We start from the raw sequence: 16276 nt of genomic DNA, 5'->3' as shown, positions 1-16276 counted from the left end.
ATGTCACAGGCTGGAAGTTATACTCTAACCTTGTCCTTTTCATGAACTTATCAACCTTAGATAAAAGTCATGCAGATGCTAAAAAATGCCATTCCCTCATCTGCGTAACAGGATTATAATATTATTGAAGTCTTAGAAAGTGTCTCACGCAAAGAAATTAAAAGTACTTAATATATATACACACATGTATAAATGCTATATTTTATCTTTTCTGCATCTTAGATTCCTCCAAGTCAAAAATAATTAAAATGGTTATAAATGGAGTTAAAGTGTTCTAAGGTTCTAGCATTATCAGGAATATAGGACAATAATTTGCATTTAACTACAATAAATTAAGTGTTCAGACTGTAATTTATAGAGTAACCACTCAACAACATGTAACCAAAAGAGGGGAAACTGAATAATTAAAACTCTTTGATTAAGCAGTACAAAAATTGATATAAACCCAAATATATCACTAACTTCACTAATACAGGGAACAAATAGTTTAAGTAAAAGACAAAGATTGCTATATAAGATTAAAAAACCAATTACGTGCTACTTAAAAGTGACAACCTTAAATGCGAAGACACAGGTTCAAAGTAAGATGGATGGAATATACTGTTAAAGGCCTAATCAAAAGGCAACTGCTACAGGTATATTAGCATTAGACAAAGCAGACTTTGAGGCAGAAAACACTGTGACAGATAAAGGAAATTTCATAGTAACAAAGAGAGCAATCTATCAGGAAGATACCACAATTCTAAATATGTATCCAGTAACATATTTCCAATATATATTAAACAAAAACAGAACAGGAGAAATATATCTTTAATCATAGTGGAAGATGTTAACACACCTGTCTCATTAGTTGATGGAAAAAGCAGACAGAAAATAAGTAAGGATACAAAAGATATAATCAACACAATCAATATCCTTGGACCTAATTTACATAATAGAACACTGTATCCAACATTGAAAGAATTCACATTATTTTCGGGTACATATGAAGCATTTACCAAAACTGACCATATGATCAACTTAAGGAAAGTCAACGCATTTCAAGGGATGAAAATAATCCACAATATTTTCTCTTTCCAGAGTGGATAAGCTGAGGTAAATAACAAAAAAGTTAACTAGAAATCCTCAAGTGACTAGAAATTAAACTATACACTTCCCCATGAGTCAAAGAAGAATCACACGGAAAACTAAAAATTGTTTTTAATTACCTGAAAATTGAAGTAGTAGGTAGCTAAAGCAGTGCCTAGAAATATACAGCATTAGATGCATATATTAGAAAAGAAGAGCCAAAATTCAAAGACTTAAGTATCTAGCTCAAGTAGCTAGAAAAAGAATAGCAACACTGATTCAGAAAAAAAGAAAACACAAATTACAAGTATCAGGAGTTAAAAGGGGACATTAATATAGATTGTACAGAAATATAAGACAATAAGATCTTATGAATAATTTTATACCAAAAATATTACAATCTAGAGGTAAATATCAAATTCTTTGAAAAATAAAACTGACAAAGGAATAGAAAATATTAATATTCTAAAATCTATTAGAAAAATTAAATCACAATCTTCCCAAAAAAGCCTCTGATCCAGATAGTTTCATTGAACATTAATTCTAAACATTTAAAAAAGTAGTAACACTCATTCTAGGAATGCATGGATGATCCAATACTCAAAAAATTAATTTAATTAACTACATGAAAAGAAAATAAAACTCAACAGATCAACAGATTCAGTATAAACATTTGACAAAATTCAACTCACATTCATGAGAAAAATTTAGAAAGCTAGGATTAGAAGGAAACTTCCTTAATCTTTGTCTTGGTTATCCTTCTACTTTAGAAAAATCAAATCTGTTAATCATTTATGATTCATAGTGGATGAATTTTATATAGGAAAGATTCATGCTTAGATAACTGGTGAACAAATGTAAGCTATAATATTTTAAATTCAAGTAAAATACTTAAATAAAATGTATTGTTTGTAATTCCTCCTTTTTAAACTCATTGTCACTTAGTCCATGCCGAGTGTAGCAGGTAAGAGGGCTTCTGTTATGGGTTGAATTGTATCTCCTCCAAATTTCCTGTTGAAGTCCTAACCGCCAGTACCTCAGAATGTAATCTTATTTGGATATAATTTCACTGAAGATATAAATTAGTTAAGTTAAAGTCATACTGGGGTAGGGTAGACCCCTCATCAAACGTATCTGATGTCCTTTTGAAAAGGGAGAATTTAGACATAGACACAGAGTGGGGGTGATATTTCTACAAGCCACAGAATGACAAAGATTGCCAGCAAACCAACAGATGCTAGGGGAAAAGCAAGGGGTAGATTCCTTCTCAAAGTCCTTAAAACAAACTGACCCTGTGGACACTTTGATCTTGGTCTTCTAGCTTACAGAACTGTGAGACAGTACTTTTCCATTGTTTAAGCCATACAGTTTGTAGTACTTCATTATAGCAGCCCTAGAAAATTAATGCAGATTTTGGTTACCAGCACTACCACCAGTACAGTGGAGTGCTACTGTAACAAATAATTTAAAATGGGGAAGTGGCTTTGGGAATGAGTATTACATGGAGGCTGAAAGAGTTTTGAGGTGAATATTAGAAAAACTCTAGATTTTCTTGAAGACAATGTCTGTAGAAATATGGATTTTGAAGGAGACTTTGTTGAGGGCTCAGAAAGAAGAGAGCTGTAGAGAAAACTTGTTGTCTTGGAGAATATATATATCATTATGAACAGAATGTTGCTAGAAATATGAATGTAAGAAGTACTTCTGGTTAGGTTTCAGACAGAAATGAGGAATGGGTTATTGGAAACTGGATGAAGGGTGATCCTTGTTATGAAGTGGCAGAAATCTTGGCTGAATTGTGCTGAATGGCAGGTGAAACTTGTATGCAATCAACTTGCATATTTAGGTGAAGAGATTTCTAAGCAAAGTGGTGAAGGGGCAGCCTGGTTTCTCCTTATTGCTTACAGTACAATACAAGAAGGGAGAGAGAAATTGAAAATAAAATTATTAACAAAAAAGGAACCAGAGCTTTGATATTTGGAAAATTCTCAGCTTATCTATACTGCAAAAAATTAGAAAGCTTCCTCTGGAGGGAACACCAAGGTTGTTGTTGGACAGTCCTTTGCCCAAGAGATTAGGTTTGTGATTTGTGGATCCAATCAATCATCTCAGTAGGCATGCTACTAGCTTGGACTGAAAGGGACATAGGTAGGATGAAATGAAGAAAGGGCTGTCTAGGATTCTATTCAGGAAATGAGTTGATAAGAGATATTCAGCTGTGATCATGTGTTATCCTTCAAGAAATGGGACAATGATCCTGAGGGTAAAGTCCTGATACTACTAGGCTTTCAATTTGCTTGTGACTCATGACCCCCTTCCCTTCCAATTTCTCCCTTTTGAAATGGGAATGCTTATCCTATGTTTGTCCCATTGTTGTGTTTTGGACAGATAAACAGGTCTAGTTTCACAGGCTCACAGATGTAAAGAATTTTGCCCCAGGATGAATCACTCTGCACTTCATCCGCATATGATTTAGATGATGCTTAGATGAGAGTTTAGACTCAGAGTTGATGGTGGTATGGTTTAAGACTTTCTGGGATGTTATTATGGGTTGAATGTATTTTACATGTGAAAAGGATATGAATTTTTAGGGACCAGATGGCAGACTATTATGGGCTGAATTATGTCCCTACTAAATACCAGGACTAATATATAACCAATTACATTTTCAACAACCCTCAGAATGTGACCTTATTTGGAAACAGGATCAATGAAGATATAATTGCTTAAGATGAAATCTTACTGGAGTAGATCAGTACTCCAGAGCACGTCCCTAATCTAATATGGCTGGTGTCCTTACAAGAAGAGAAAATTTGAACACAGATACACACACAGGGGAAAATTCCATGTGAAGGTGAAGACAGAGATTGGAGTGATGCTTCTAGAAGCCAAGGAATGCCAAAGATTTCCAGTAACCACCAGAAGCTAGGGGGGAGGCATGGAACAGATTTTTCCTCACAGCCCTCAGAAGGAAGTCACTCTGCCAGTATCTTGATCTTGGAATTCAGCAGCCCTAGAAAACTAATACCACTTCTAGTATAATTGGTCATTTTACAGGGTAGAAATAAGCCAAAACAATTAATATGCTATGTGTATACTTAATACAAATGACTTACAATTTGGCACATGGCCCTTGCAGAATTCTTTTTTTCTTGGTAGGGCTCAAACTTTCATGTGTAGCTGGAAAATACTGAGAGCCCATAGGATCATCATCTTGATATTGTTTATTATTATCTCTTTCCTGACTTTGATTTTCTTTTCTAGTTGCTTGGGATGTTGAGGGTCGGTTAGCATTCTAAAACCAAAAATTCAGAGAAAACATTTTAAACTAATTAAAAAAAAATATTTTTCTTAAAAGACTGTATAATTTTAGTTTACCCATTTTTTATAATCTTAAGATTTATGACAACATTTTACAACATAAAAGTGCTTTTTATAAAGCTAATTTATAGATAGGATTATATTTATCCTAATTAATGCAACTGGTATTAAACATTTTTTTAAAGGAAGATAAACAAAAGTTTTTCTTATGCTTGTATAACTGAAAAATTGAATTAGATACTTATTTCCATGAATATAAACCTTAGAAATAATTTTTACAAATATAAATTCAGGGAAAAAATTAACTTATTTGTCTTGATTGTGCCTAGATTCCAGTAGTGGCCTTTTCTACTAGAACCTTTATCATACCAAAGTCATTGCTACCTCTTACAAAATCTGGGTGAGACTGCCATGCCAAATATAAAGGTAAAAACTTCCTGTGAAAGTGTTCCTATACTTCTCTGGCCTGGACAAAAGGAATGGAATAATCATATATACCACCTGGGAATTTAAATAAAGAGAATCACAATGGGATTCAATTATGCACAAAGCAAAAACAAAACACCAAGTTTTGAGGGCCTTGGGAAATATCAGAGGCTGTGACCTTTAGCCCAGCCTGCTCCAAAATAAATGATAGAAAAAGGAAATAAACAAAAAAACATAAATGATTTTTTTTTCTGAGGTTTACTATCATCAAGAGTCAATACATGTGAGTTCAGAATAAAACGTACAAGGTACCGATTGTAATTTTGATCACAGTGCTTTCAAAGATATGCTATTAATTCTCTGGCACCATACCCGAAGTGTTTCTGATGCTGAGGCATTTTCAGTTGCAGTGGCATGGGGGATATACTTTATAACAGTAATTATCCCCTGAATTGCAATGCGCTTTTGTTCCCTATACTGCAAGTCTTCAATCTCCTTCCTCACTTCACTTATAGCTGTCAAGAGCGACTCAACTGAAAAAGAATAATTCCAAAGAAACTGTAAGTTTTAAAGAACTGAAATGATAAAAATAAGAATTAGATTTGCAATGTCATTTTACAGTATGGAATCATAAACTTGCTACATAAGTTAAATTTGTGAGATTTCTTTTTATACTTGGCATCATCCCTTATGTAATTTTTATAAAATAGGCAAAATATACTTATCAGTTAAACTGTGATACAGTTTTCTAGCCTGGAGTCTTGATTTTAAACAAATTTTACATACTGAATGGACAGCTGACCCTTGAACAACATGGGAGTTAAGGGAACCAAATCCCATGAAGACCAAAATCCATGTATAACTTTTGACTCCCCCAAAACTTTACTAATAGACTACCATTGACCACAAGCCTTAGTGACAACATACAGCTGATAAGCACATACAATAAAGTAACTTAGAGAAAAGAAAATGTTATTTAAAAAATCGTAAGAAAAAACATTTACAGTACTGTATGTATATTTACTGAAAAAGTTGCATAGAAGTGGATCTGTATAGTTCAAACCTGTGTTGTTCAAGGGTCAATTGTAATTTACATATTTCAAACTATAAAGTGCACAGAAACACACATTTTAATATACACAACCATATATTATGTATTGCTGGCATAATGAAGTACAAGACGATGCCAGTATTTAGATGATGATAGATTAGTATTTTAAAGTTTCTCTTTTTTTCCCCCGAACCATGCAATTATCCCACAGCTTAAAAAAAAAGAATGCATTTATTTTAAACTTTTCAACCATCATATCTAATTCTTCTAAAATAAATTAATGTTAGGCTTTTTATCAGTACTTGTTCTGCATCTAATTTATTTTGGTGTCATTTTTATTTAAAGGTAGTGCTCAATTGTGTAATATCCAATATGTATCATTCCACAAGAGTAACATAATACAGTGTCAATATCTTGATATCAAATTATCCAGTGTCTCCTTTGATATCTTTAGTCTCTCTAGGTAATGTCATAGGAATTGGGATCTATTAAAGTCAGATTTGATCTCAGTAACATTAAATCAAGATATGACGCCCAGTTAGTCATCATCTATGTTCTCCCTTATTCTAATCTAATAAAATCCAAGTATTAACCTTTAGGAGTCACCACACGTATTTTTAGGTCTTAATAAAGACAAAATTTTTATCAGTGAGTGTTGTTACACGTTACGATATACATATACATAGCACATAAACATATACATAACTAGCAATTACTTAGTACCTTTGACAGAATTACTATACTTCGAAAATGTCTCTGGCACTGGTGGGTAGGGGTAATATCCACCAATAACAGTAGTCCTCACTTCCTCAGAATCAGTCCTTGTTTTAATCCAATGAATAAAGTTTTTTACCTTGATATCGTTGGTGTATGGCTGGCCTCTGTGACCTTTTGTAAGAAGGGTAAAACCAAAAAATGAGAAAAAAAATCGCTGTAATAAACTTAAAGGATTTTTTTGTATAAAAACAGTTTAATATTACAATAGTCTCTTATGTCACCAAGAAAAGAAGTCAAGTTCACTTATTCACCGTGTAGCAGATTACACTTGATATGTATACAAAAATTATCAGACACTAAACCAATCCTAAATTGAGAAGGAAATCAGACATATTAGAGTTTAAGTGGACTAAAGTGTAGCTATCTATAGGATACTGAAAAGTCATAACAAAAAAAACTAATAATCTGGATTTTTCTAACTATCAAAATGGTTGGCATCTTCTTAAAAATTGATTTTTAAATCATGTATTCACCTAAAGGTATGGCATCATGTTGAAAATGAATAGCCTATAATATAGATCAGCATTTAAATTCATGTTCTTAAAACATACTTAACAGTGCCATTTATATCTGATATTGTTAGTATTTATAAAAGGAAGTGTTGACAAAGATGTGTATTACATCCTTCCTAGGATTCTTCTATTGACAAATTTCTTAATGATTAACATGGTAGTATTTTAGTAAACACACCACACTATTTCTTTACTCATTTGGAACCTTTTATCTTTATTGTTTTGACCCTGTTATAAGAAAGAATAGAGAAAAATAATGTACTTGTAGACAACTAGTGAGACTCTTCTTGCTATGTAAGTAAAATTTGAGATCAGGGACCAAAATCTGATTCATATTTTTAGTTAGTATTTAAAAATAGTTAATTGTATCCATATTGTGATATAGGGCCTAACAATCTTCAATCTATCAAGCAATTTATGATTATCTACCTTACATCAGGTAGGAATTAGAAGTTAACCAAAGGACATCAAAGCAATTCTCCAGTGAGTCAGAAAATCATTGCTTCAGTCATAAATAATTCAGAAGCAATATATTTCATGGGCTAAATATTCTTTGTTAAAACATTCTCGCAATGATTAAGGAAATTAAAATAAAGCTATCTTGTGGTCAAATGTTTTAATGTAAACGTTAACTTAGTCAGTAGAAAATATATTACATCTCCAATAAAATATAAACAAATTGCTCACCAGTAAGAAACACTCGGCTCTCATTTGTAGTGGTTAGGTAAAGCAGTTTAGGTACTTGAGCATCATTCCTGACAAGTTTCAACTGAGTACACACAAAATATGTCACTGTAGAAAATGGAAACAGGAAATAACTTCTGCATTTCAAAGAGGACATATCAAGATCAGGATCTAACACAGTACCTCTCAAACCTTAATAAACATAGGAATCACCTGGGACAGTTGTTAAAATGCAAATTAAGAATCAGTAGTTTCAGAGTGGGGCCTGAGATTCTCTACTTCTAATAAGCTCGAGGTGATACTAGTGTTGCAGGTCCTGTGACCACACTTGGAACAACAAGGATCTAACAGTTAACCTTTTCCTTTAGATATGGGATCTAACACTTACTTTTCCTTTAGAAAGTACAATGGCTGCACCTAACTGAAGTCACTGCTTGCTGCACAGTTGAAGACTGCAACAGTCTTTCTAATCAGGCACACAACTGAGTATGAATAGTTATTTCCTACAGAGAAAAAAAAGCTTAGTTTCTCCAGGATGCTTTTACTGATTAACCCAATCTAACACTGATACCTGAATTACTCTCCTTCCACCAGATAGGGGTATGCATTATTAACTTAAATTTGTTTATGCAGGTGTTTATCTTAATTAGACCTTAAGCCTCATGACAGGGCTTATACAACCTATTCTCTTCTATTCACCTTGCTGAATTGTTTTTAACTGTCAGTTACTAAGGTAAAGTTTCTTAAAGCCAACAACATTTAAAATTTTTTTAACTCATTACATACCCAAACAGTTATGGTCTTATGAACTAGGAAATGAGGAAATAAATGTAAATACTTATAATCTCACAATAACGGTTAAGTTCTCATTTGAAATAAATATTTCCCTAGAGTATGATAATAACTATAAACTCATTTACTATATCTAACATTTCCTACTTCTTTTTTGGGCAATAAAAATAAGGGAAATCTGTTGAAATGACTAAGAATAATTCCTACTTTATATTACTGTCCTTTATTTAAAAACCATACAAATACGTCACTATTCATGGTTAAAGATGTTGATATAGGAATATTAAAGAAACATCTACTTCTCACTTCATGACTGTTAAAAACCAGACATTCCGACCCGACACCTTTTAGCTGTCTGACATCCAGGAAATTACTTAACCCTTCTGGACCTTTGTTTCCTTACCTGTAAATTTGTAAAAACATCAACTTTTAAAAAGGTAACTAGGAGCACAAAATGAGATAGCATCAACAAGCATCTGGTACATAGTAAACAATATTAGTTCCCCCTTAGCTCTTCAGTTTCCTTAATCAAAAGTGAAAAAGATGCTCTACTCCCAAAGGATTCTGGTATTATTCCAGAAGACAGTTGGTCATGTTCCCCTTCATAGGCCTAAAGCCCCCTTAATACTCATCATTCATTTAATAATTTTTTTTCATCTTGGTCAAAAGATGAAAATAAATTGTGATCATTGTCAACTATTGTGCTAGAGTAAATCTCACCAAGGTCACCTTTCTTAGAGAGATGCACTTCACATTATCATAAGAAACAGAACATGTATACTTGGCAACATTTCTGTGAAAAAAATAATTATCTGAAAGTTATGCCAGCTTGTTTGAAGTGGCTACAAAGAGAGAGGCTCTGGCCATAAAACCTACATAAAACAAGGTAACAGAATTGTCATCAGAAGTCATCACTACCAATCACTTATGTCCTGAGAGAAGTTACATGAGAAATCATAGCCCAGCTCACCTTGGAAGCTCATGCCTTGGTTTAGCAAAAACTCTTTCTGCCTTCTGAACAGTTGGGGTGAGGTTTAATTCTATTCAGATATATTTTAAAGTTTTAATTTCACAAGCCGATGACAGAATCTAATAAGGTAATAATATCTGAATGGTGTGTAATGCTGTTTTGCAACAGCCACTAAAGGGGTAGCACAACAGCTCTGTATACGGTCTCTAGATATCCTGATGTTCTACAATTTTTACCTTGTTGACGATTTTAAAAATTACAGGTGGTCAAGATTGGAAGATTTCCCAATGTTGGCAAACATTTCACAATCAGTATTTTATTCATATAATCACTTGAAAAATAGTAAAATAGCATACAGTATCTAAAATAGCTTTATGCTACAAGTTGATACAAGGAAAAATTCATTTAATTTGCTAAAAAGTATTAAATATACTTCTTTTCTTATCATAATAGATCAGAAAACTAACTTGTTGTATAAAATATATAGTAGGGCATACCTAAAATGTTTTCAAATGAATAAAATTAGTGGAAAAAATACCTAAATATCTGAATAAATGCAAGGAGGAAAGGTCAACACCAAAGTGAAACACTGACCAGCTGCTAAAATACCACCAATCTAACATTAATTTAAAACTCAAATGAAATCATACTTACATTGTCCTTACTTAATTACACAAAAATGTCAATCCCCTACCAATCAATTCTATACTAGTAAAGTCTTCGTTGTCTTTTTTGGGGTCTACTTAGTCAATTTTCAAATGGATACAAAGGGAATTGAGTACCTATGCTTTAGTTTCACTGAATGTTAAGCTTTTATGCCTGAAATGCTAATAATGAGCAATGATAAAAGCACCTGTTTTCTGAAAAACTGGTTTCAAACCCAAATCAACTCTGAATAGAAAACCAGAAGGTGGTTAATTTCTGTAACACCAAATATAATAATATAGAAAAAATTTAAACATGCTATCACACTGCTTGAATTTGCTAACTCAGTATCATGCTCCTCTGTAAGTCAGTACACTGTAACATTTTTTTAAGTCAATGCCCCCCACTTCCAAAAATAAAAAGATAAAAATATTGGACTGAATACTTGGGTAAATATTTTCAAAGATTTCTGGCTGAGAAGTAGAAAACAGCTCCACTATAAATGGTTGTTCTGAAGTCCCGTCAGCAATGTGAATCCAGCGATATGACCAAAAATCTTCACGGCTTTCTATATGGATAGAATATTAGAATAAATGAAGGTAACCAATTATGCATGTATGAACACAGAACTATTCACTGAAATACTTTCATGACTTTCAATTTTAAAAGCTTACCTTTCTTTTTTGACCTCTGGACCCTTCCTACAAAAACTAAAATGCCAATAACATCACAGATATGATTTTCTGGCATATCATCCAATTCTGATCTAAAAAAAGGAAAATTATTAAATACTGTATCTTTAAACACTGAAAAAGCATTCTAAAATTATGACTGTGAAAATGTTTACCTATATAATTGATAGGACATAATTTAGGGGTAGATTTTGAGCCATAATAATACATTGTTTCAGTGTCTAATGTTAAAAATTAATACTTAAGGTATTTTACACAAGGCCATTTTACCTTGTGATAAAGCGGTGATTTAATTTTGGCAATCTCCATTCAGGTTTCACCTGCTTTTCTGGAATGATAATTATGTTAGTTGGAGGATCTCGGAGGTTGAGGCAGATTTCTGAAAAACAAATATATTACTTTAATATGACATTTGATACAGATAAAAAATACACAGGTGTACAAATCACACAGCACAATATTAGATTGAACTCTTTGGAGCCCACCACTAACCTTCATCAAAAACTTTCTTCTACTTACTCCTACATTAACATATCTACTTATCTCTCCACCAAAAGTTAGCCATTCTTTAAATTTTATCATTTTTCTTTTAAAAAAAGTTTTTTATCATTTATATTTTTTGCCCAAAATACTGTTTATCTTTGTTTTTAAAAATTTTTTATGCTTTTATTTTATTTTTGAAAGACAGAGTGCAAGTCGGGTAGGGGCAGAAAGAGAGGGAGACACAGAATCCCAAGCAGGCTCCAGGCTCTGAGCTGTCAGCACAGAGCCCCACACAGGGCTTGAACTCAGGGAGTATGAGATCATGGCCTGGGTTGAAGTCAGATGCTTAACCAACTGAGCCACCCAGGCATCCCTGTTTCTTAACTTTATATGGATAGACTCATACCACATCCAGTGTTCTAAGGTTACACTTTATGGTCCTAAAATTCATCCATGTAGCTGCATGTAGTGCTTTTATTTTCTTATTCCCACTGCCGAATAATGTTCCAAGGTGTTGACATATTACAATTTTATTTACCCATTGTTGTGTTGATCGACATTTGGGTTATTTCTTGTTTTTGCTATTACAAACAGGGTCACTATGAACTTTTTGTACATGTCTCCCTGTGCACACAGGCAAAATTCTTCTAGGGTATTATACCCAGGAGGGAAACCCTGGATTGTATAATGTGAAAATGTTCCACTCTACAGGCTAATTCCTAACTATTTTCAAGTAATTAACCTATTTATAGTTCTACCAGCAATGTGTAAGAATTCCATTGATCAATATCCTCTCCAAATTTTGCTACTGTCAAATGTATTTTTTGTCAATCCAGTGACACAAAATGACAATTTGTGGTAGTTTTATTTTGCACTTCCCTTATCATTAATCATGTTGAACATTTCATATACTTATCATTCATTCATGCATTCTTTTTTGTGAAATACCTGTTTGTGTCTTTTTCCCACTTTTCTATTGGATTGTCTTTTTCTTATTTATTTGAAGGACTTCTTCATATATATCGAATACTAATACTTTGTTGATTATATTATTGCAAATATATTCACCCAGTCTGTGGATTGTTTTTCATTCTTTTCATGGTGTCTTTTGATGAAAAAAAGTTTCTAATTTCAATGTAGTCAGGTTTAATAATCATTCATTTACAAATACTATTTCCTGTATCTTATCCAAGAAATCCTTCCTTATCCCAAGGTCAAACACATATTTCTTACAAGTTCTTCTAAAAATTTTGGCTTTTACATTTGATATATCTGGAATTGGCTTTTTATACGGTATGAGATAGGGATATAATGTCATTTTTTCTCCAATTTTTAATTATTCCAATACTATTTACTGAATAGTTCTTCCTTTCTTTATGATCTGTACAGCACATATACCCTATCAAAATTTTGTGTGTTTAGGGCTATTTCTCAATTGAATTGTGATTTTCTTATCATTCTGTTTACACCTATACCAATATTACATGACCATAAATTCTTTTATATTAACTTATGATATTTGTAGGACAAGTCTTCACTCACTCTGCAGCTCCCTACTACTTTTCTTCAGAACTGTTTTGACTACTTTTGATAATTATGTGCCTTCATATAAATTTTAGAATCAGTTTGTCAGTTCCAGGAAAAAAAATCTTATGGAATAGGACTGAATCTGCAGATCAATTTGGGGGTACTTGACACACTTACAAAATTGAGACTGACTTCCTACATGGGATATTTCTCCATTTATTTAGAGAATTTTTAATGTCTTTCAATAAAGTATTATAATATCTCCAAACAGGTCTTACTTATCTTCTGTTAGATTTATTTCTAGATACCTTGTAATTATTGTTGACAAGGTAAGTTATTTTTTTAAAATTACAATTCCTAACTGTTATTGTAGTACACAAAATCAACTGACTTTGGTATACTGGTCTCATAGCTAACTTTGCCAATATCTTACTATTTTTATTTAATACTTTGTGTTATTTTGTACATTCTTTGTAGAAATTCTAATTTGTTAATAATGACAGTTTTGTGCTTTTCCTTAAAATCCTTATGATTTTAATGCATTTTATCTTCACTTTGGCTAGGGCAGCCAGTATAACAAATAAAAACAGGAATATGAGACATCCATGTTCTCCATTTGAAAAAGGAGTGTTTTTAAATTTTCCCTACTTAGAGGTGTGTTTGTTTTGTTTTTATTTTGTAAACATCCTTTATCGGGTTAAGGAAAGTTCCTTCTCTTGCTATTTTCTTTTTTAAATTTATGAATTGGTGTAAAAATTTCACAAATGCCTCTTGTGCCTCTATTAGGATGACCATTATCTTCTTTAATCTGTTGATGTGAGGAGTGACACTACAGATTTTCACATGTAAAATCAACTTTGCATTGCTGGAGAACGATGCAACTTAGTCACACTGAGTAATCACTTTTTACATAGAAGTGAATTCAGTTTGCTAATATTCTATTTAAAATATCTATATATATTCAAGGCTGAAGCTAGCCTTTAATTTTTCTCTTTCATACTATTTTTCTTTAGTTTTATCAAGGTCATATTGGTAGCAAAGAATGAGTTAGGAAGTATGCCTTCTTATTTTATTCTCTGGAATAGTTTTGTATTGATATATTCCATGAATTTTCAGTAGAATTTGCCTATAAAATGACGGATGCTTTGTGGAAAGATTTTAAAACTTTGATTCAATTTCTTTAATAGTTATATAGCTATCTGGGCTTTCTATCTCCTTTTATGCAGTAGGAAATATTTTCTAAGAATTTGCTGTGTAGGAAACAAAGATTAAAACAGGACAAAGACACTTAATTTTTCATCCTGCCTATTATCAGCCATGTGACTAGAAAATTCATTTAACCTTTATGAGTTTTAGTCTTTTCGCATATAAGTGAGGAACGTTTGTGTTACATATTACCTTGCACCCAGACAACAGTCTGCATTTTACAAAGCACTTTCATAGTCATAGTTACTTGATTATATTTAAGTTCCCTCCCAGCTACAAAATGCCAGGGTTTTTAATGAAATAAACAGCCCCTTCCCACCAAAACCCAAAACACTTATCTCAATAGGTATTATACAAAACAGTCTGAAAAACTCAAGATTTTTAGATGTTGGATTACTACTTGGTGATCAAAAAGAATGAGTGGAGGAGCCAAGATGGCGGAACAGCATGGAAGTTTTTTGTGTGTCTCGTGTCCATGAAATATAGCCAGACCAACATTAAACCATCCTACACACCTAGAAAACTGATTGGAGGATTAACACAACAATCTGCACAACCTGAGCCACAGAATTCAGCAGGTACGTGGCATAGAGTGGTGAACGTGGGGAGAGAGAAGCTGGCAGTGGGCAGGAAGCCATCTTTGCAGGCAGAGAGAGGACAGAGACTGGGGCGGGGGAGAATACAGGAAAAGCACCCCTCCCCAAAAGCAGCTGGAGAGAAAGTGGAAAATTGGAAACAGCCACAGGGACTAAACTAAAAAGGGAGAAAGGAGAGGGTTTAAATTCCATTAAGACTGTAAACAAGGGGAGCACAAAGTCTGCAACTCTGCAGCTCGAAACCTGGCAGTGCTCTGGTGGGAAGGGTGAATCCCCAGGAACAGAGGGGGGGTCTGAGAGGTTCTCAGGCCACATGGGGAAAAGTGGTTCCAATGCTGGAAGGGCATTTGGTAGAGACTGTTGAAGCCACCTGGTCCCAGCAGACCCCAGAAAATGACCACATTCGCTGGTGCTGGAACAAGGTCATTAAGGGTGAAGCCTGGTGCTAGATGTGTGTTGTGATTTTCCATACCCTGAAATGCTGCTGCTACACCATCTCGCAAACTTTTTCTGGGGCGGGCTGGCACCTGGCGGCAGTCTCAGGGCACCAGCAGCAGCAGGGTCCAGCAGGTGTTCCTGGGTGCAGCCAGCATTTGGCCATTGCTGGGTGAGACCCTCCCACAGAGGGGCGGAACAGGTCAAAGCCGCAGTCCTTCAGAAGTAAGGGGCAGGGGAAAACAGCCACATCTGAGACAAAACTTGGGAGAAAGGTACTGCCTGGGGCTTGGTCATGGACAGTGAAGAAGCAGGGAGAGGATGAAAGCTGAAGACAGAGGACGGGTGTCCAATTGCTGATTGGAGAGAACAGTTCCCATACTAGAGACTGGGTAGCTGGGTGACGCCATTTTTACAGCTCCCACGCATACACACCTACGGGCACTGCAACAACCCACTCCAGTAGGCTAGCGGCGCCATCTAGTGGAGAACAGAGCCGTTACACTGAGCCCCGCCCAACTGGGCCAACCTGGCTCTTCAAGAATACAAGTATCCACACCTACTTAGTTTATGGACTAAAAAGCGCTACATAGTCTGACTTCTAGGGGAAAATGAAGTCATCTCATTCCTATTTCAATCTGTTAGCAGGTCCATCTTATCAATTTTCTTTCTTTTTTCTTTTACACTATTGTTTTTCTTGAATACAGAAGGAGAAAAATTCATTTTTATTTTCAATTTTTATTAAAAATATTTTTAATTTTTTTACTATATTTTTTACTTTTGTGTAAATTCTTTCAAATTCTATTTTACTCCCATCATCTCATTTTAGTCTACTTCAGTGTATTCATTTTTTCAAATTCTCAAGTGATTTCTTTTTTCTCTTTTTCTTCCACCCTTTTGTTTTCTCTAATCTGTCAAACCACTTTGAACACCCAGACCAAAACACACCTAGGATCTAGCATCATTTATTAGATTTTTGTGTGTGTGTGTTTTTAAATTTTTAATTACAATATTTTTTAATTTTATTTTTTAAATTTTAATTTCTCTACCTCATTAATACCTTTTCTCCTTTAAAAATGACAAAATGAAGG

At 33.7% G+C, this 16276-nt stretch overlaps 1 protein-coding gene across 1 annotated transcript in view; it reads right to left on the bottom strand.

Moving 5' to 3' along the window:
* Positions 1–16276, bottom strand: part of RADX (RPA1 related single stranded DNA binding protein, X-linked) — a 68977-nt gene that overhangs the window by 32133 nt on the left and 20568 nt on the right. The window contains exons 4-10 of the mRNA XM_049644157.1: positions 11209–11317; positions 10921–11012; positions 10692–10814; positions 7843–7947; positions 6590–6754; positions 5188–5348; positions 4185–4363 (exon numbers count right to left, since the gene is read on the bottom strand). Coding sequence (XP_049500114.1) covers positions 4185–4363; positions 5188–5348; positions 6590–6754; positions 7843–7947; positions 10692–10814; positions 10921–11012; positions 11209–11317 — 934 coding nt within the window. The remainder of the gene's footprint in view (positions 1–4184; positions 4364–5187; positions 5349–6589; positions 6755–7842; positions 7948–10691; positions 10815–10920; positions 11013–11208; positions 11318–16276) is intronic.

Source organism: Panthera uncia, chromosome X, assembly GCF_023721935.1.
Source record: "Panthera uncia isolate 11264 chromosome X, Puncia_PCG_1.0, whole genome shotgun sequence".
Lineage (NCBI taxonomy): Eukaryota > Metazoa > Chordata > Mammalia > Carnivora > Felidae > Panthera > Panthera uncia.
This window is presented reverse-complemented; position numbering and strand designations above follow the sequence as displayed.